The following is a 22,123-nucleotide window of genomic DNA, read 5'->3' as shown; positions in this document are numbered from 1 at the left end:
TCACATGCACATTCTTACAAGATTGCTTTCATTTGCTTAAACTACTCACATCTCTTCCACTATAGAAATCCACACTGACACTGTGTGTAGAAAGAACAGGCATCCTCTTTAGCCCACCTTTACATAAGTAAAAGTTCTTTGTTACAATGAAAAGTTCAAACTGATGTACTCAGCATCAATATGTACTTAAACTACCAAAGTACTTATTAAGCTACATATCTCATTTCCTAATAATAGATATTTCTGGATTAGAAAAAGTGATGCTTGCAGATGTTGCAGCTGACAAATGTTGGGCTGATTTCAACTGATTACTGGGTGTGGTTATGAGTAACAATACTTTATTATTTATTAGTTGATTATATTGCTATTTATAAATCTGACCCTGCAAAGTAACTAGTAACTCAGTTATCAGATAAATATAGTGGAGTAAAAAGTACAATATTTGCCTCTAAATTATAGTGGAGGAGAAGTATAGAGTCGCATTAAATGGAAAACTGCCTCAAAATAGTAGTAATACGAATAAATAGAAAATATGAATATAAACAAATTAAAAAAATAGTACTTGAGTAAATACCTTCCACCACTGGGAAGTTTTTTAAAAGTACCCAAAAGTCATACCTGAGAAAAAGTAAAGGTATTGTACATAAGTATCAAAAGTACAATGACAAGTAAATTAGACCTATATTTACATGTGTGTAACTACTGTGGGTTGACTGATTATCAGCCAGGTCAATTATCTGATCCAATATTCAGCATTTTTCTGATTATCTGGATCAGTGTTTTCTTTTTTTCTTTTTAAAAAAAAATCTGATTGTCGATAAAGTACTTCTTTTACTTGAGTGAAAGTAGAAATTCCACATTAAAATAACAAGTAAAAATTTTGGTAAAAGTATGCAACTATTATCAGGAAAATGTACTTCTTCTACTTGTAGCCTATCAGAAATTCTGGTGAAGTTGCCTACTTAGCAAATATAACTGTTAAATAGATATGGTGGTAAAATAATTGTATCTCTCTCTGAATGGAGTAGAGAATACTCAAGTATAAAACATAGTACCTTAACCCTCATGCATTAAATAAATGTGGTCTTTAATCAGTCGCATGAGGGTTAAATTTCATTATGAGGCAAAGCTCCCTATAGGACACAAGAGAAATAGCATGTATATGGCCTATGGGCCAAAATACAGGTAAATTGTCCTATGTAGTGCAAAATAGTCAAATCAATGACAGAATGAACGCCTGATAACCTGGGATGCATGATTTTATGCTGTCATGACAGTGGTTTGAAAAAAAAAAACCCCAAACACCTTTGCATTAATACAGTCAAAATGATCTAAAAATGAAAGTTAAAAAAAACATCAAATGTATCAGCAGTTGCATGAGGGTTAAAAATGTACACACGTAAGAAATTTGAGTAAATATACAGCTGGTGTTTATATGATAACTCCTTTAGGTAAGAATAAATCTGTTAAACTCATTACTTAGGCTGTAAATTAAGGGAAGGTTTACATTAATAAACACAATATTTACCCATAACGATTGCAGAGTTTACCATGTCAGATTAATCTTAGAGGTTGTGCATATAAACTTGATTTTGGTTTTAAACTAGCTGTGAACATTTAACCAAAATTGGTCGTGGGTGACCCTGAACAGCAACTGGTCAACCTCAAACCAACAACATGTCAGCTGTGTAAATGTGTCTGCTTCCTGTTTGTTTCTGTGATCTTTACTACGGCCACAAGATGGCGCCAGATCTCAAATCGAGGCTGCAGTTATGACGTAATTGTTCCCGCGACGTTTTCACAGCAGGGACGTCAATTTTCGGAGACGTGTTGCTCGGTAGCTATCTGGGCTGTTTGGTTTTTGGAGAAGGTAACATCATGGCGTCGGGAGCAGGAGAGCCGTCCACCGGACACGATGCGGAATTGGATGAATTATTGGACAGTAAGTGTTGACATTAAGTCTTTACAGAGACTCTCTTTTTATCCAGAACGGGATTTTCTGGTGTTGAAACGGATGACACTCGGCTCCGGGACCCCCCTCCTCTGTCTCTCTGTGCCAGGGGTTAACTAGCTTGTGTGCTCATGGGACCTCCCGCTTGGTTCCCAAATATCGATACAGTAGCGCAAGTTATCGCTGACAGTCGGACCAGTCGGTCGAATCAATCGCTAAATCTATTAAATGAAAGTTTCCATTGCATCTAACGTTAGCTAGCTATGTGATGAAAGACTTTATGTTGCCAGTGTTAGCTAACTTAGCTGTGATCCAGAATAACAGAGCGGTTTTCACACATTATGTCTTTGCCCTTGAATTGTTTATTGAAAGACATTTATCGTTAGATGTAAGTTAATGAAAACCTGATGATGTAAGATGGCTGCTGGGCTGGCAGTGATTGTATTGTCTCTGCCGCCAGCCTTTTGTTGAATTCAGGTGATGGTGTTTACTAGCTGTGAACATGTTCCTGTAATTTCCACACAGCTCTGTTAGACATACGCTCAACTGCCAGTTTATTAGCTCCACCTGCTTCAAAAGAAATGCAGTCCAACACAAAAGTCCTACAACAAAAATCTATCTATATGAAGGTTATAATGTTCAGTTTTTGTTGAAACCATGTGAAAAGATATTGGTAAAGCATCATTTTGCTTTAGAGGCAGTATTTTTTGGTGCTGTGGATTTATATTGGATATGAATTAGAGGCCCATCCTATTTATTTCAATAAGGATACCGTTTTAATTCATAAAATTAATGATAAGATTCATTTTCAGCTTAAACATAAACAGAACAACAATGCGATTGCTCCAAAGCAAACACATTACACAACACCTGTGAAGAAAAATGCAAGATAAAAATGGGCCTTAATATTGACCCTTTGGACTTAGTAAAATATGCTGCATGAGCTATTTGGAGACATTTGATGCACATTTAATGCTGTTCTTTCAGCTGGGGCTTAAGCTCATACATGAATAAATAGATAATGGCTGAATTGTAACATTTCTGTTGTTAAATTACTCGTTTAAATGTCGACTGGCATGGCTCTAATTTTATCCTTTTCTTTAGGTGCGTTGGATGACTTTGACAAGACAGCAGCCCCTCCAGCTCCTGAACCTGCTGCTGCTTCGTCCTCAGCCAACAGTGGTGCAGAGAAGGTCTGTTTGTTGTAGTTCATGCAGTGATGGTGCTGTTTCAGTATTGGGTTCTCATTTTGTTCCACATGCACTGACCTTTTTACTAAGAACTCAAGTTCTGGGTTTATTATTGTCTTCCAGCACTGATAATAAGCTTTATATACCTAAATTGGTTAAAAGAGATAAAGTTATCTTAATAGATTCTTGCAGATTATTCAAAGTCACTGCTTCAATGCAAAGAGATACAAAGTATTTGTTGTTAGTAGTCCTTGACTTTTTGATATTTTTTAGTGTTTATGACTTGTTTACCTTTGCTGCTAGCCTAGCTGGTTGTTGACTGTTTAACTTGCAAAGCTTGCAAAGTGCAGACCCCACCCTAAAGGTTAGCTGGCCACCAAAAAAGTACTTTCTCAGTAGGTTTTGGGAGCAGTTAAAATGACCAAGCAACCAAATTTGGGACAAGAAATGACAATACAATCTATTCATTTTTTAACTTGTAATCACAGAGAGGTTATTAAGTACAATAAATAAATACATTTAAAAGCATTTGCTAAAAGCAGGCTTCCTCCAAGGTGTCTAGAACACGTTTAACATGTTTTCTATTTACCTTTGTAGCCACCTCTGCTTGAAGACAGCAAACTCTTTGAGACTCTCTTCGAGGGGGACATGGCCGCCCAAGCTAAGGAGGAGTGGGAGAAGGCCATGACTGAGCTGGCCCAGGAGGAGCCGGAATTACTGCAGCACTTCCAAAAATTGTCGGAGGCTGCAGGAAAAGTTGGTAAGCTCGACAACTTTCAATGTCTGTGGTTTTGATATGTTCCTCTGCTTACTGTTCCTGTAGCCTGAATGTTGTGTGTGTATTCTGTATAGGCACTGACACCGCCTCCCAACAAGAATTCACTTCCTGTCTTAAAGAAACTCTCCGTGGCCTGGCCAAAAATGCAGACAACCTGCAGGTGGGTAAAGTCAGACTCGATCAGTTGTTTCAGAAACTATTCAGAGCGATGCAAACAAAGAACAGTTTACCAACGGTATTGTTCTCTTACAGTCTACAGGACTAGCTGGAGACGACCTCGTCAAGGCGCTAGAAGGCCTGGGCTTGGAAGAGGGTGGTGAAGCAGGTGGTGATGAGGGGAACATCCTGCCCATCATGCAGTCCATCATGCAGAACCTTCTCTCCAAGGAAGTGCTTTATCCATCTCTCAAAGAGATCACTGCTAAGGTTTGCATCTGTTTTAGTAGCTTTTATTATGTAGTCTCTAGTTCTGCCACAAAGTGAGTCTCATGAATGTCTCTCACACTCACAGTACCCAGAATGGTTGGATTCCAACAAACCAAGCCTGAGCCAGGAGGACTACCAGCGCTATGAGCAGCAGGCCAAAATCATGGGAGAGATCTGTACCCACTTTGAGAGGGAGGAACAGGGGGCAGCAGATAAAGACGGCACCTTCGAGAGCATCATGGACTTGATGCAAAAGGTAGACACACTCTGCTTTTGATTTCTTTGTTATTGAAAAGTAATGTAGTTCTGTTAAATGTCCTTTGTCTCGTACGTCTTGAATATTTCAATTTTGAATCAGTGTTCAATCATTACTGCGACTGATAAAGTGCTTAGATGATGCAGGTAATCGTACATTAAATAGCTACCACTGCAAGAGGAAACACCCTATAGTAAAATTGGTGTTGGCTAGTATAGGTTACAGACTGTATTTTTTACTTTGATGTAAATAAACTTTGGCTTGTTCAGAAACTCATCACACATTATAATTATTTTACTTACAGCTGCAAGACCTCGGCCAACCTCCCAAAGAGCTAGCAGGTGATGCGGTAAGTTTTTAGTTAACAATATATCAATATCATATATCATATAAAGTAGTCTATGTCATTAATTCACATATTGCTTTTTGCGATGACAAAATAACATTTAATTTCCAATGAATAAATGTCATATTTTTTCCCATCTTTACTAATTAATTCTTTTAAAAAATGCTGCAGTAAAATAACTTGAACATCATAGGCTACTTGGGGACCTGTTGTACAAGAATATGGTTGAGTTTGCTGATAGCAATTTGATTTGATTTTCAAAAAAATATTTGTTATTTGGGATATTATTATGATTATTTTAACATGTAATTATTTCAAGTGCTGTAGTCAAAAAGACAATGAGAGTTATAAAAGATGTAGGCCTATGTATTTCAAAAGGAAAATAAGAAAAATAAATTGAAATTTTCCCTTTTTTAAACAACCTTTGTGGCCATTTGAGTATAGATTTCTGAGTTTATGAGGTGCACTTGAACGCACCATGACTTCCCTGTCAGAGCACCTTTGCCGGACGAAGCGTTGTTGATTTCAGAGTTTAAGTCGTGCACCTGAATGTACCATGAAGTCCCTCTGAGTGTTTCAAACTCCGACACTAGAGGAGAGGTGCATAAATACATTTATGGAGATAAACGACACCAAAACGTGGCAGGAATCTGCATAGTTTTTTATCAGATGACTAACAAACTGCCAGTGTGGGCTGGGTCCGGATTGACTTGGCGTTCGGCCCGGATGCGGACCAGAGTCTGGACTTTGAGAAGCCCTGGTATAAAGGATATGGAAAAATATCTGATAGTTGACAAAGTGTCGTGGTTTATATAGTAAAGTCTCCTCCCTGTCCCCTAGCTTAAACATGACCGCAGTCTCCCTGTTTCTTCTTGCCCTCCAGCCTCCAGGCTTTAACTTTGACATGGAGTCCCTCAATCTCCCAGGAGGCCCTGGGGCCGGGGCAGCAGAGCAGTGCTCCATCATGTGATGAGGTAGCGGTGTGATCCATCAGAAGCACTGAAGCCAGAGGGGTCACTCTGTGTGCATCAGCAATAGGCAGGATGTGAAGGAGTGTGAAGCGAAGGTCAGACAGGAGCGTGACCAGACCGTCGACCCTGCTCTCCGTACTGATGGTGTGTGGATGCAGAAACAACAGGAGGAAGCATGAAAACCAACAGGAACCACACACACAAAACCACTCTTGTCTGTCTAAAATCACTGAGCACACAACTGAGAACATTTTAACATCTCTGCATTAGTTTGTCAGTGGTTGCCATAGCTCCTTCAAGATTTACTTTTAATAGCATTCCTTTAAAAATAAATTACCACTGCCTTTGTCCATGTTGTTTTTACAGTGCTGTTTAGCCTCATGGTAAAATCTATGAAACCACTTCACGGGTATAAACAGTGCCTTTGCAAAATGACTTTTAAGTTAATATTTTAGGTCTCATCACAAGATGTTGCTATCATTCAGCTTAGTACTTAAAACTGTAATTTCATTAGTGTGAATTTGCAATATCACACCAAGTTAGTGGTGATTCTTTGGTACTTCATGAAATACACACTTTTGATTCTGTACAGGTATGAATTAACAAGTTAATTGGCTATTAACCTGAAAGGAAACTGGAAACAATGAGTGCACATTTGTTAATAATTTAAAGAATTGAAAAGACTATAGAGGATTTAACATGTCATTAAATGCACCTACTGTAATTCAGCCAACTAATCTAACGAGACTAATTCCCCCGAGTGTCGTCCCCTTTACCCAGGTGTTCATTTGAAGTGATTGAGATGTTGATTCCCGGATGCCTTTGCTGTGGTTACAGTGATCATTATAGTGTAGAGTAACTGCAAAGTGCTTCCCCTGTGATTCCCAGTGTTTTTAATGTGCAGAGCGATGCTTTCTTTGGTTTGAGGTCCCTGCTGGAAAGAAAACACTTTCACAAGTGATAACATGAACGTATATCCTGTATCCTCCATAAAAAGTACATTAGGTTCTTTCCAGAAAGGGTTACAGGCAGAGTAAGAGGAGAGAAACATGCCTATAATTAATGGGTAACACATCAACAGCCTGATGTTAGCACATTTCGGTTCTGGTTGGTGCGTTTGTTTACTCCAGCGGCCACTTTTTATTATCAGCTACTATTGCCAGTGGACAATTTTTTTCTTTTTTACCGCTGAGCCCGTAGAGAGAGGTCTAGAAATCACACGACCATCAGCTCATCAATAACTGTATAAAGAAGGGGTACTGTGAAAGGATTCAGTCAGCCGTGCACTGGGGGGGTGCAATCTATTCAACTCTCAGGGCCGCTGCAAACACGCCCAGAGCACCGTTAAAAATGCAACCTCTTATTTGACACTATTTGTTTTGTTTTGTAAATATATTAAATAAAATGATGATATAATGCAATTCTTCATTGTTGTTATTGTGGTTTATCAGTCATCATTGCTTTCACATTAGTAGTAGTGAGTGAGAAAATATAAATACATTTATTCAGGTGCTACTTCAGTATCTACATTTTATGATATTTTCTGTATTTATTAGACAAATTTATGAACTAGTTACATTGCAGATTAAGATTTAACATTGAAACATGAAAAAGTATAATCATCTGCGAATATATGATGTATTGCTCTATTTTGCTTACTCTTTATCATGCCAAAAAGCACTTTGAGCTGCATTTTATGTATGAAAGATGCTGAAAGATAGATTTATATGAATTATAAACTATCCAGTAGTGTGTATAAAGATTCAAACGTATTAGTCATTTTAACTCTAAGAAGTACACTTAAAAAAGTATTTTATGTAAGACAAGAACATAAAACCGGCGTAATCAAACAAAACATACAGCAAAAAAAATCTAAAGAGTGGGTGTGCATCAGACCAGAGTGCAATGAAATGAATATATGATAAACATAAGAGCATAAAGCAGGGTAAAAATATTAAACAAGATATATCTTTGTATAAATATTCAGTATTTATATACATATGTAGAAGGTAGTAATATAAATGATCTGCGGTAACAAGGTTTATATTTGAATTAGTTCAAATTTGGTCCACCTCAACCAGCTACATCATCAAAATGCTGCTTACAGTAATCTTTATTTTGCTTTTTGTTGTTTCATTTTACTATAATGATGTACTTACCTGTTATTCTTATTTAAGTAGCGAATCTACTGTAAATGCTATACTTGGAAAATCTCAAAGGTGAACTGACAGACAGCGTCAGAACAGCTTGAGTAGCTGTTCTGATGCACTGACCTTTTGGGGAGACCTTTTCTGACCCCTACAGAAATGTCTTTAATATACTTTCTACATAATAAAGGAGCTTGTAAATTATGTGGTGCTGTATAGAATTAGATTATTTAGAGTAGGTATGCTTATATTGTCTAATACGGTTTGTGTCACTTCAGTTCTATGTGTTGTATTTCTAGCTGCCGCCGCCGTGGAGCTTTCTGCGTCAACTTTTCACCGTACAACTTTATTGTTCACAACCGGAAGACAAAACGAGCTACGTGTCAGGAAAAAGGAGAATCAGCTAAATGGGCGAAGGCGATCAGGCCGCCTGAGCTCACCTGTCTGGAATATTTGAGTTGTTTTTACAGTTCGTGTGGAGTCATATTTTATCGCAGCATTAAAATTGCGACGTGTATAACTGTCAAGTGACGATGTTGACAAAATTTGAAACGAAGTCGGCCCGTGTCAAAGGTAAGAGTTTACCAGCTGTAGTTAGCATAGGAGCTAATGTGAGCTAGCTGGCGTTAACCGGTTCAATTATTTATCCTTTTCACTGTTAATAACTCAGTTGTTTGTTTCAAGAGGTTTATGTATCACTAACTCTAACATTAAATCATTTATTTCACGTCTTATGTCCTGTAACTATATTGATGTTGAATGGACACTACGTGTACGTTTCTTTAGCTATCTAGCTAGCGTAACGAAGTACACTGGCTAGTGTTCGCTAAACTTAACCACTAGATATGTTTTCCTTACTGATACAAAGCTGACCTCCCATCGACTGAAATCTGATGCCCTGTTTATACCTGATATTATAAGATACGTGATCAACTGTAATGTATTTCAGGCCTTAGTTTCCATCCCAAGAGGCCATGGGTTCTTGCAAGTTTGCACAACGGAGTCATCCAGCTGTGGGACTATCGGATGTGTACTCTGATTGACAAGTTTGACGAGCATGATGGTAAGCCAGTGATGATAACTGATATAGTGTATTATAATTTTATTCATTGTATTCTCGATAGATATGTGATGTTACTGATGTGTCTTCACACACAGGCCCCGTTAGAGGAATTGATTTCCACAAACAGCAACCTCTGTTTGTGTCTGGGGGAGACGACTACAAAATCAAGGTGAGGCAGCTTTTGGACTCACATGTTACTGTGTACAAATGTCATGAATTTGACAGGTTTGAGGGAATAAGATGCATGTTTTGCAATGCTGTTCTGCACCAAATATTTTGTTTATATGCATCTGTCAGTCTTTTAAATGTCAAAGATTGTGATACTTAATGGTCTGTTCATTCCTCATGGTGCTGTTATGTCTTGTAGATTAAGATATCTATTAATATTACGTATTATTATTCAATTACATCCAGGGCACAGAATTAACAAAGATCTACTAAGATATGCTAGTGGCTGGTAGATTTGTTTCACTCACAAGCCAAAATAACTGTGTAAATAAAGTGGCTTTTTAAATTTGAATACTACTAGCCGTTTGGCAAGTAGACAAAAAAGTTGCAGTATTGTTTTATCATAGCTATATCTTTGTCACAAGTGCTTCATAACCACATTTGAGGAATTGTTGCTAAATGTGTGTATCGGCCAAGATGCTGATATCAGAATCTTTTCTACTAGTCATTATTGGTGTTGGTATTTGCCCCAAATATCACGTTAATTTTGCACCCTACATTAATATATTAAACATGTATATGCTGAGTAATACTCCTGTTTTGACCAGGTTTGGAACTACAAGCTGAGGCGCTGCCTCTTCACTCTCCTTGGACATCTCGACTACATCAGAACCACCTTCTTCCACCATGTGAGTTGTTCAGCCACATTTAACTACGTCTGCTTCCTATGTATTTTATCACTGATCTCAAGGCACAGAATGAGTTAATTATTTATTCAATAATTTTCCTGTCTGTAGGAGTACCCCTGGATCCTTAGTGCCTCGGATGACCAGACTATTCGCATTTGGAACTGGCAGTCCAGGACCTGCGTCTGGTAAGACACACTGAGGTTTTTTACACTCAGAAACACAATTTTAAAAGTTGATACTGAATATTAAATATATCCCTTCTTTCCTTCTCATCACAGTGTGCTGACTGGCCATAACCACTATGTGATGTGCGCCCAGTTCCACCCATCTGAGGACCTGGTGGTGTCCGCCAGTCTGGACCAGACCGTGCGAGTGTGGGATATTTCCGGTGAGGGCCTGGGGACGGTGGAACAGAGGACAGCAGGCTGGGTTGATAAAGGGGTGGGAGGGCAGGGTGGTATGAAGGACGAGGAAGAAGCAGGAACAGGATGAATATCAAGTCCTGCACTGCCTCTTCTTCCTCTCCTGTATGTAGAGGACAAATCTCTGTGGGCTGTTTGCAGAAACACCTCTCCTTTCAGGATAGACAGACAGTGTTTTAGTCGGTCTGTCTGAACAAATTTACAGTGTTGTATTTGTTAATGAATTACTGCACTGTAAATAAGTTCTGGATGAAGTAAATGAAGATCAGAGGGATGTGGTTAAAAAAAATTGAAAATTGAAGAGGTGTTTCTCTGCCTTTGCATGCTCTTAAAATCTATCTCTGTTTGTTCTTGCTTCTTCTTTGTTGTCTTCTCACTAAATTAACTGGCTCACATCTACTCTGTCACTTTCTTACATGTGAACATGCATAAGATCGCTCTGTAACTGTCTTTCTTGTCCTTGGGATTTCACATTTTCTCGCATTGGGCATGATTGCATATATACGTACAGTTTTAATGAACTTCTACATCATGAGACGTCATGGCAGAGCGTAGAACTTTCACTCTTGACAGACCTTGTTTCTTCCACAGTGTCCATTTAGCATGAGAGAATGGCTCACTTTGCACTCATACTTTCATTATAGGAAGTTCATACTGCTTCCCATACAGTTTTGTTTACCATCTTCTTATTGCATCAAAGAAAAACAGGCTAACTACTAACTGGTTTGAAATTGTATGTCTTACAAAACTTAAACCTCCTCAGTACTGATTTTGAAATGTTTTTATACTCCCCCTGGCATGACATATACTCAGCTACTCAAAATCTAACATGAAATATACAACAGTGTTTATATTTCTTATTACTGAAGTCACCATATTGTTACTGACTTCATTCCTAACCCAAAACTCTGACATGTCAGATTCTATTAACTCTGCATGTGACTCAAACATCTGTGCAGTAACATGCATGAACCGCTAAGAAAACAAAAGAAAACCTTCTCATATTCCTGACATCCAACGCCCCATCAGAGCACGCCTTTACAACCACCACCCACCCCATCAGCCAAGTCCACTTGCTCCCTGCGTCCTCCTTATCCCATGCTCTCCCTGGAAACATCCACACCTGCACATGGGTTCCTAGTGCCATTTCTCTGCCTCCTGTATCATCTCTTCATGCTGTTGAACTATCTGTTCACCACATTGTTTCAATGGGCAAGAATCATGAATGCAAGCTGTGTTTTCTCGATCATTTTTTCCTGATCTCATTTGAGTCTGGGAATTAATCGGTATCTTGCACTGCTGTCCAATCAAATCATGAGTAATTGTGGTTTTCTTCTGTATGCAAATGATTCATTAACCCAATCAACAGCACTGTCACAGCCATGATTGTTTCCAGACTCAAGCTGGTATGGAATGAGAGAGCAGAGGTTACATTGTTGTGTTTCAGCCTGTGTGTGTGTTCAGTAGTCCAATAGTTCTCCCTCCTTATAATTCCCCTCTTCTGTCACTCTTCTTCTGTGATATTGCTTCATATTTGATCATTCTAATAATTTGTCCCTTTTTTTTTTTTACATGTTTTGTTCCTCCCCCCTGTACTGTGATTGTGCCCTGTATAACATGAATATGGCTCCTTCCTTGCATGCGATTCCCTGAATGTTGGTTCCAGGTCTGAGGAAGAAGAACCTGTCTCCAGGCGCTGTGGAGACAGAGGTGCGTGGCATCTCTGGTGTCGACTTGTTTGGTGCTTCGGATGCCGTTGTCAAGCATGTTCTTGAGGTGAGCAGTGTGCTTGTTATTAGAGTTAAGCAACCTTTAACATTCTTTGTGTGTTGTGCTCACTGGATTGTGCCTATTGGTGTTCAGAAAGGATTTAATTGATGGCCTCTCTGCCACCCTCTTGTCACAAACAGTCTTAACTGTATCGCTCTTTTGCCTAAAGCTACTATGGTTCAGAAATCGCTAATAGTGGTTAAATTAGATGGCATATTAGTGTAAAACGTTGCTGTGTTCACTGAAAAGCTGAAGAGAAACAAGCTCAGCATTGTACAAAGAGTTTCCAAATCGTCACTGATTCCTAGTTTCAATCCAGTTCATGGAAAATACCAAATAAATTAGTTTTGGGAAGCTCACTAAATTACGCCATGTACTTCTGTGTATTTTTGAGTCCTGAGTTATTGCTCCTCAATGTCCAGAAATGTCCCACCCAAGGAAATAAAATGACATTAATAACAGTGGTGTGTCGTCCAATGAAAGCAATGGAAAATTGGGACACAACCAGACACAGTCACACTCTCATCTTTGGACTTCTCCTCCGCCAATGGAGGTGTAGTGAGGGTGCAAAGATGAGAGTGTGACTGTGTCTGGTTGTGGCCTAACTTTTCTGTGCCTTTTCATAAACACATTTTTCCGTAATTCTAAAAAGAGAAATGTGAACTAGTGAAAATGTTTTTTTTGTTTGTTTTTTTCAGAAAGGACAGTCTGTTCTTTCATCTTCGTAAAGTTTTCAGTCCTTTGCCTCAGTGCTGGCATAGCTGATGGATCTTTATTTGGGTTTGTGTGACGTGACTTTGTATATCTGTGTCCAGGGTCACGACCGAGGGGTCAACTGGGCTGCTTTTCACCCCAGCATGCCTCTCATCGTGTCTGGAGCTGATGACAGGCAGGTCAAGATCTGGAGAATGAATGGTAAGTGACTCAGAAGTCACTAGTTAAAAGCAGTGTCCATTATAACTGAAGCCCTGATGTTATTTATTCACTTTAAAGTATAGATATACATTATAAAAGTAAATATTAACTGAAATGATTCTTTTCACTAAAGATGGCTTGTCTGTTGCCTCTTTTTCTACCATTTATGATTTCCTTCTGTGGTCTCCTCCCCTGGTTCAGAATCCAAAGCATGGGAACTGGATACATGCCGTGGTCACTACAACAATGTGTCCTGTGCCGTCTTCCACCCACGTCAGGAGCTCATCCTGTCCAACTCTGAGGACAAGAGCATCCGGGTGTGGGATATGTCCAAAAGGACTGGAGTGCAGACCTTCCGCCGGGACCACGATCGCTTCTGGGTGCTGGGGGCTCACCCAAACCTCAACCTGTTTGCTGCTGGTAGGTGGTGAACGTCGTCTGTGTCTGTACAAGTTTAACAAAGTCAAAGGGAGTCATGCTTGAGTACGAAAGTTTACTGATCATCCTGCCGCAAAATACCAAAAATTGCTGAATTTGTGTGTAAGATTTTTCAGTTTGTAACTATGAAAATGTGATGATTGCACTCAAAGTCGGTCTGTGTTTCTAGGTCATGACAGCGGCATGATTGTGTTCAAGCTGGAGCGTGAACGTCCCGCATATGCCGTTCACGGCAACATGCTGTACTACGTGAAAGACCGTTTCCTCCGCCAGTTGGACTTCAACAGCAGCAAGGACACTGCTGTCATGCAGCTACGCAGGTAGGTCATTTCTCGTATTTGTGACATGCAGTGCAACCAAAACACAACCACATTCTGACCGATTTAAGGCTGTTGTTGAAGTATTTGGATACCAGTGTGTGAGTGTAACATGCTGTGTTTTATATATTTTCTTATCCTAGTGGGTCTAAGTTCCCGGTATTCAGCATGTCTTACAACCCTGCTGAGAACGCTGTCCTGCTCTGCACTGTAAGTGTCTCTTAAAAAAAACATGTTAATCCATTAATGGTATAAACAGGCACTCAAGTTCATTTAAAAAAAAAAATGTTTTAAATATATATTGTATGTAACGCTCTTTGCCTCCTGCAGAGGGCAACCAACCTTGAGAACAGCACCTATGACCTTTACTCTATTCCCAAAGAAAGTGACTCTCAGAACCCTGATGGTAAAGAAACTCCTCACTTTAAACATTCTGTTTTTACTCATGTTTTGCTTTGTGTAAACAGTGAATTACCTGTCATTATTTTTTATCTCTTGATTTTGTGTAGTTAAATGTCATGTCTTACTGTCTACTGTATCTTTGCTGTTACTTTGGTAAAATTGTTTATTGGATGCCAGCAAGATGGATCATTTTTGAAATACTGTATATGTTAAATAAAGTAACACAGAATCTGTCTTTTCCTCAGCACCAGAGGGGAAGAGGTCCTCTGGTCTGACTGCAGTCTGGGTGGCCAGGAACAGATTTGCTGTCCTGGACCGCATGCACTCGGTGAGTCCATTTGTAGGTCTAGAAAGTAGTGCAATGTTTGGAAAAAGAACAGAGTAATATCTTGACAAGGATCTCTAAAGTTAAAAAGTATAAGGAATTCTTAAAAAATATGGGAGTGTGTGACGAAATGTTCTTCTGTCATCCATAGTTTGATATTATTTGTTGTGAAGAATAGTCCTGATCTATGTGATTGACTAGTGAAAGGTCAGTCAGAGACATTAATCCTCAAATGAAGAAGTCAAAGGTCTGATGAAGTCGAAAGTTTTGAAATTGAAACTGGTATTTTTCTGTTTAATATATTTTCAATTATACAATGTAATTCATGAGCAATAAGCAAAAAATAAATACACATTTTGAAGAGTAGAAAAAGTTCAATTTTTAATTAATTTAATTTTTTTAATCATTCAAAGTGAGATATGTGACAAAAGATTTAAGTTAGTTCTTATTAATTTCAAGGTAGCATTCATTTTGGTGTACATTAGGTCTTCATTGCACATTATAATCATTGCAGTAGTTTTTTTTTTGATGACTTCTAATTCTTAAAAAAGAGTTATTGTTTTGAATTGTCTTTTGATCTTTTTATCATTGCTCTCTGTTTATCTAACTTGAAATCAGCTCTTCCAGTAACATTTCTTTCTCGTTTTCTAGCTGCTGATTAAGAACCTGAAGAATGAAATTGTGAAGAAAGTTCAGGTGCCGAGCTGCGAGGAAATCTTCTACGCCGGGACAGGCTCGCTGCTGCTGCGTGATGCCGATGGCGTCACGCTGTTCGACGTGCAGCAGAAACGCTCCCTGGCCACCGTTAAGATCGCCAAGGTCAAGTACGTGGTGTGGAGTGCCGACACCAGCCACGTGGCTCTGCTGGCTAAACACGGTGGGTAGATAAGACAAGATACTTATCACAAAGTCAGAACATCTTAATCTTGCTCTGTGGAGGTTCTGAAACATCACTGAGACATGAGCCCCATTTGGACTGCATTAGTATAACCAGGCACAGGCACTAATTTGATTTCAACCATTCTTAAAAGAAGGCTGCTAAAATCATTTTCTGGGGATAATGGTAAAAAAAAAAGTTCCTTCACGTACGTTTCTATGCATCAGATTATTCTAAAAGGTCAAAGTAGCTCAAACAAAGAAGAGGATGCGTTGTTTAATTGATTCAAGATTGATTTATGGATGTTGGTAAAAGCTCTGTTGATTACTTTATGAAAGGTTTTAGTACAGCTAAGTGAATTTGACTTGTTCCAAACAAAACCGCCAATGTCAGTATGTCTGATGTTGATCTTAAGTGATTTGAAAAAATCCACAGTGTCTTAATCTCCTTTGCTCTGTTTTTCTTCCCTCAGCCATCATGATCTGCAACCGTAAGCTGGAGAGTCTGTGCAACATTCATGAGAACATCAGAGTGAAGAGTGGAGCCTGGGACGAGAGTGGAGTTTTCATCTACACCACCTCCAACCACATCAAATACGCCCTCACCTCAGGGTATGTGCTGCTTTTAAAAGTTCATTTAACGTAACACTTGACACAAGTCTCATTTTGTCAAGCCAAACACTCATCTGTTAGTTTAACTTTTATAAGGAAACTAGTAGAACAGGAAAAAATCTTGCTGAGATGACACTGATTTCAGGAACTGAAGACAAATGTACCAGACTGGTAGTAGGCACACGTTTTCCACTTGGTGTCTTACTGACCTCATTTCAAAGATAAAAGCAGTTTTTATAGTGCAAAGCAACCTGCAACACAGGATACAGTCTTCTTTAGAAGGGAAATTTAAGTTTCTTTCTCCACAAACACTTCACTCATGTTGCACTACTACATTCTTAATATATATCATTTGTCCACATAAGTTTTGTCTTTACTGTGTCTTCCCTAACCAAGGAAACCAGCAACATCAGATTTAAAGGTTTTACAGTTACAAAAGCACACAACTGGTGATGGGGTATTTTCTGAAATCATGATGTAATGTGGAACTTTCATTGTGTTTCCCTGTAGTGATCATGGCATCATCCGGACTCTGGACCTGCCCATCTATGTGACCCGTGTGAGAGGAAACAGTGTTTACTGTCTGGACAGGGAGTGCAGGCCGCGCGTCCTCACCATCGACCCCACAGAGTACCGCTTCAAGCTGGCCTTGGTCAACCGCAAATATGATGAGGTGAGTCTTTGAATTAATTATTGGAGTACACTGTATTTGCTTCTGAAGGATGATGACAAGGATTTTCCATCTCTAATCTAAATTTAATAGACATTTTTTATCTCGAAACTTTGCTGGTTTTACATCATTCCTCTTATCCTCGTCCCTCCAGGTGCTCCACATGGTGCGTAATGCCAAGCTGGTGGGTCAGTCCATCATTGCCTACCTGCAAAAGAAGGGTTACCCTGAGGTGGCGCTGCACTTTGTCAAAGATGAGAAGACTCGCTTTAGTCTGGCTCTGGAGTGTGGAAACATCGAGGTGAGCTGCTGATGACAAACCATAGAAAAAGGGCACTGTTTCTAATTTTTGACTTGCACTTTGTTTATGTTTTGTAATGTTTTTTTCATACACGTTGATGATGCTCATACATTTTCTGTTGAGCCAAAATTTGCTCCATCAGCTCCTTTCTGCTGTCTGGTTCATTTTTTTAATAACATCTCTCTTCCAGGTGGCTCTGGAGGCAGCCAAAGCCCTGGATGAGCGCAGCTGCTGGGAGCGTCTGGGTGAAGCAGCCCTGCTGCAGGGTCACCACCAGGTTGTGGAAATGTGCTACCAGAGGACAAAGAGCTTTGACAAGCTCACCTTCCTCTACCTCATCACTGGCAACCTGGCAAAGTTGCGCAAGATGATGAAGATCGGTGAGAGATTGAGACTCTGTTTATTAAGGGATTTTTTAGTTGGCCCTGATGAAGTTTGTGTGTCTTGTATGTCAGTGAACTAACATTTGTGTACTCTTTGTTTATAGCTGAGATAAGGAAGGACATGAGTGGTCACTATCAGGCAGCTCTCTACCTGGGAGATGTCAGTGAGAGGGTCCGTATCCTGAAGAACTGTGGACAGAGTGAGTTCAAGTGTCATCCTCATCACATGTCCACTCTTATTTTCTCTATTTGCACTCGAGATCCATGCATTATCTCTGTGAAATTAATGAAAATGCCCTTTCTCACAATGTTAGAGAAAGGGAGAAAAATTCCTTGATTTATATCCCTTTATCCAGATCTGCACCAGATGTTAATGGGGTCTATTCTGGGCCGAGACCCGTCCTCCGTTTAAGTTTGGTGGAAATCTGTGTAGTAGTTTTTGTGTAATCCTGCTGACAAACCAACCAACCAATAAACAGACATGAGTGAAAACACAACCTCCTTGGTGGAGAAAAAAATATATTATATTATAAATATTATAAAAGATAATATAAGCAATAATTGAGCTGAATTAAACCGTTTGTTGTGTTTCCAGAGTCTCTGGCTTACCTGACTGCAGCCACTCATGGGCTGGATGAAGAAGCTGAGGCACTAAAGGAGACCTTTGACCCAGAAAAGGAGACGGTGTGTTGAGAAAACATTACTATTACCTTCATGCACGTGACAACAGTAGCATGCAGTCAGTGTAGCGTAGCTATTTTACCTTTGATAAAATAATGGTGGATCTTGTGTCTTGTAGGTGCCAGAGGTTGATCCCAATGCACAGCTGCTGCAGCCTCCTCCACCAATCAACCCCCTGGACACCAACTGGCCTCTGCTCACTGTTTCAAAGGGCTTCTTCGAGGGAGCCATTGCAGCAAAGGGTGAGTCAGATAACAGATTCAGATAAGGGCATACCGTATGTAATCACAATACATTTAATATAAAAACATACTGTCAATGTTTGTGGAAACCTATGGCTATTGAGTGAGAACTTTTTTTTCTGTTGTAGGGAAGGCAGGTCAGATGGCTGCCGACCTGGACATGGATGCCTCAGGAGGCGAGGGCTGGGGGGACGATGCAGAGCTTCAGCTGGATGAAGGTAATTGTAGTGTAACTTAAGACGGTTTTAACCTGATCTTTCAGTGAGCAAACATCAATACTGCAATGTTGTATAAACTCATAGTCACCTTTTCATCTCTCTGTCTCTCAGATGGCTTCATGGATGCCCAGGAAGGATTAGGGGATGAAGGAATTGGAAAAGAGGAGGGAGGAGGCTGGGAGGTGGAGGAAGACCTGGACCTTCCTCCAGAGCTGGTGAGAGGAGCTACGTCATTATAAATCACACTGCTAATAAAACAGAGCTAACGCTAGAGACAAGAATAATGGGAATAACTTTCACATCAGGTCTTTTTGAGGCGACAAACCCATGTTTTGTTTTGTCAGCTTTATCCAGGGTTCTGTAGTTCCTTTTTAAAAGTGTTACATGTAGTTTTATAAATGTTAGATCTAAGATTAAAAAATCTTAAATTTAAATTGTGAGATGCCATAGCCTTTTTTTTGTTTCATTATTCCATCTTTAAAAAAAAATGTTTTTGGTCAAAGTATTCAGGCTCTTTCGCGTGAAAGTCCACATTTGGGATGATACCCTTCCTAAATAAAACCTACCTCAGCACGGGACCAGATTCCCTTAATACTTACCTGCAATGCTTGAAATAAGAAACAGATTTGTCCAAAAATCTGTCTCAACTTTGGCTAAAAATGATCTTGAAAAGGTCTTAAAATGCTTCAGATTTAATTGTCTGATACCTGTAGACACCCCAGTTATCTGTTCTCATACTCAAACTGTTAAAATTTCTTATTACAATGCTCCCAACCATCAGGACATTCCGGCTGGTGGAGGAGGAGGAGCAGAAGACGGCTTCTTCGTTCCACCGACCAAGGGCATGAGTCCCACACAGATGTGGTGCAACAACTCTCAGCTGCCAGTGGACCACATCCTGGCTGGCTCTTTTGAAACTGCCATGAGAGTATGTACACAATTTTAAGGTTTTTAGAATATTGTGACCAACTCAGGCATTATACTGACATTTTCTGTTCCCCTTCTATACCACAGTTGCTCCACGACCAGGTGGGAGTTGTGAGCTTTGGACCCTACAAGTCGCTATTCATGCAGACTCTGTCCAGAGGTCGCACCTGTTACCTGGGGCTGCCTTCACTGCCCTGCCTGCGCGGCCATCCCCAGAGAAACTGGAAGGTACAGCGAGCGATACTTATGATTTCAAACGTACTCTTTCAGTACATCTGTGCCTGTTTTTTTGTTTCCAATCCCCTTTTTTTGTAAACGTAAATATGCCAATATTTAAGTATTTTATTTTTTAGGACTGTGGGGCAAAGCAAGGACTGCCTGCTGTGGGCCTGCGCCTCTCCGACCTCATCGCCCGCCTGCAGCAGTGCTACCAGCTGACCACAGCCGGGCGATTTGAGGAAGCTGTCGAGCGATTCAGAGCCATCCTGCTGTCTGTACCTCTGCTGGTGGTTGACAACAAGCAGGAAATTGCAGAAGTGAGCACTAAATCTGCTTTGAATCACAATAAACTCCAAATGCAGCACAGATTATTGCAATGTTTCCTGCAGGCCCATGTTTGGCTGCAGGATGCTCTTTGTGCATATGCATTCTAAAGAAAGTAATATGGCTGTGTGTGTTTCAGGCTCAGCAGCTGATCACAATTTGCAAAGAGTACATAGTGGGTCTTACCATGGAGACAGAAAGGAAGAAGTTGCCTAAAGACACATTGGATGAGCAGAAGAGGCTGTGTGAGGTAAATATCTGTTGCCTTGATTTCATGTCAATGCTGTTTTTGTTGACTGGTTAATAACTTCTAATTTTCTCATTTATATGTGTGATTTTTCTTCCCTTACAGATGGCTGCTTATTTCACCCACTGTAACCTCCAGCCAGTCCACATGGTGCTGGTGTTGCGCACAGCTCTCAACCTCTTCTTCAAACTGCGGAACTTCAAGACCGCTGCAGGCTTTGCACGGCGCCTGCTGGAGCTGGGGCCAAATCCAAATGTTGCACAGCAGGTTGGTTGTGACGCCCATAGCTTAATTTCACAGTATTTTCATTTATATTCAAGCAGTTTTCAGTTTTAAAGGGTCACTGTGCACCCCCATAGTTTCAGCTGGGAGATATAAGCGAGCGCAGAGTTCACTAAGTTTTACAAGCTGCAATAAATGAAAAAAATAAACTCACAAATTGCCAAGAACCGAAAAACTCTTACAGATGTTTTCCTTACCAACCAGAAAAATACAACCATACACCTTCTGAATTCAAGTTCCTCTCTTTTTACTAAGACGAGCTTAACTGCCTCATTAACTCTTTGTGAAACACACTTGATTCAAACTCGACATAAACTAAATAAAACTCACCAAAACAGGCTTGGTTTGTCTCTTGTTCTCCTTTCTCATCTCTTACCATCATGTTAAATCTCTCCCTTAAATTCAGACTCGCAAAATTTTGGCTGCCTGTGAGAAGACCCTGACAGACGCACACCAGTTGAACTACGACCCCCACAATCCATTTGACCTGTGCGCTGCCTCCTTCGTCCCTCTGTACCGTGGACGTCCTGTTGAGAAGTGCCCTTTGTCTGGAGCCTGCTACTGCCCTACGTACAAAGGCCAGATCTGCAGGGTCACACAGGTATGTCGGGACTGGGGACAGCCTTCCTGTGTCTCTTGTGTATAATATAGTCTCTTAGTAGGGACAAATTTTACTGATCTAAGGAACTAATATATGCACAGTATATGCAAGACATTTATTGAAGTAGGGTGGTATTTGTGTATAAGGAACACACATTTTGAAAAACATACTTTTTTCACAGATTGTCAGACATGTTTGTAAATCATGTTTTTATTTGTGGGTCATAAAACATGCATTTGTCACTAGTAATAAGACTAATTTCTCTCCATACGGGAACTGAAATAGCTGAAATCTTTAAAGGAGTTGTTTCATCAGAAAAATACAGAAAAAGAGATTCGTTAGATGATCTTATCCTTTGTTTCCTCCTTTCAAACCTTTAATTTCCTCTCATTTTCCAGGTGACTGAGATTGGCAAAGATGTGATTGGTCTGCGTGTGAGTCCACTCCAGTTCCGTTAAGACGAGTTGGAGAGGACGAGATGAAGAGAAGAACAATCTGTTCAAACACATCCACCTTACCCTGTAGAAATAATAGTTATTGACGTGAGAAATAAAAGCAGAGATCTATATGTTTGCTCACAGTGATGTTAAACTTACTAAATCCTTTTAACTGTCTTATTCACTGCATCACCTATTCTGCAAAAAGCTTTTTCTTGTAAGTTTCAGCTGCTTCATTTCTGTGCTGTGGCTTTATTAGAGCTGTAAACCTAACTGATGTCTCTTTTCTGACTTGTATGACATGAATAATTCAAAGTGAGCAGCACTGCTCAGTGTATCTGGAAGGACACAATAAAATAAAAATGCCTGTTATCAACGGAAATGTGGAGTTGGTGGTGTTTTTTCGTGTGGTGTGTGGGTGTAGCTTTGCGACTGTAATGATAATATGATAGTTTTATTGTGGTTAAGGAATATCCAAAGTGCGAGAACAGGATTGAGTCATCGAGGAAGCAAAGTGAGTACAGAGTTG

The 22,123-nt window shown here is 39.9% G+C and overlaps 2 protein-coding genes across 2 annotated transcripts; both read left to right on the top strand.

Annotated features, from left to right (window-relative positions):
* Positions 1-1,833: 1,833 nt before the first annotated feature.
* pex19 (peroxisomal biogenesis factor 19) lies at positions 1,834-7,339 on the top strand. Its single transcript, XM_073491787.1, has 8 exons — positions 1,834-1,942; positions 3,056-3,144; positions 3,739-3,901; positions 3,994-4,079; positions 4,172-4,345; positions 4,431-4,601; positions 4,906-4,950; positions 5,831-7,339. The coding sequence occupies exons 1-8, from the start codon at positions 1,879-1,881 to the stop codon at positions 5,915-5,917; spliced, it is 879 nt and encodes a 292-aa protein (XP_073347888.1). The 5' UTR covers positions 1,834-1,878; the 3' UTR covers positions 5,918-7,339.
* A 1,106-nt stretch (positions 7,340-8,445) lies between these two features.
* On the top strand, positions 8,446-21,976 carry copa (COPI coat complex subunit alpha). Its single transcript, XM_073490785.1, has 30 exons — positions 8,446-8,638; positions 9,015-9,128; positions 9,224-9,297; positions 9,905-9,985; positions 10,094-10,170; positions 10,264-10,373; positions 12,074-12,183; positions 12,993-13,092; positions 13,294-13,512; positions 13,700-13,850; positions 13,991-14,057; positions 14,178-14,253; positions 14,495-14,577; positions 15,226-15,451; positions 15,924-16,062; positions 16,573-16,735; positions 16,887-17,033; positions 17,224-17,413; positions 17,521-17,616; positions 18,012-18,100; positions 18,216-18,339; positions 18,468-18,557; positions 18,669-18,772; positions 19,339-19,485; positions 19,572-19,712; positions 19,838-20,020; positions 20,167-20,277; positions 20,380-20,541; positions 20,963-21,157; positions 21,556-21,976. The coding sequence occupies exons 1-30, from the start codon at positions 8,599-8,601 to the stop codon at positions 21,613-21,615; spliced, it is 3,669 nt and encodes a 1,222-aa protein (XP_073346886.1). The 5' UTR covers positions 8,446-8,598; the 3' UTR covers positions 21,616-21,976.
* The last annotated feature ends 147 nt before the right edge of the window (positions 21,977-22,123 follow it).

This window comes from Pagrus major, chromosome 21, assembly GCF_040436345.1.
Source record: "Pagrus major chromosome 21, Pma_NU_1.0".
Classification (NCBI taxonomy): domain Eukaryota; kingdom Metazoa; phylum Chordata; class Actinopteri; order Spariformes; family Sparidae; genus Pagrus; species Pagrus major.
The sequence above is the reverse complement of the archived record's forward strand: the minus strand, read 5'-3'. Positions and strand labels throughout refer to the sequence as shown.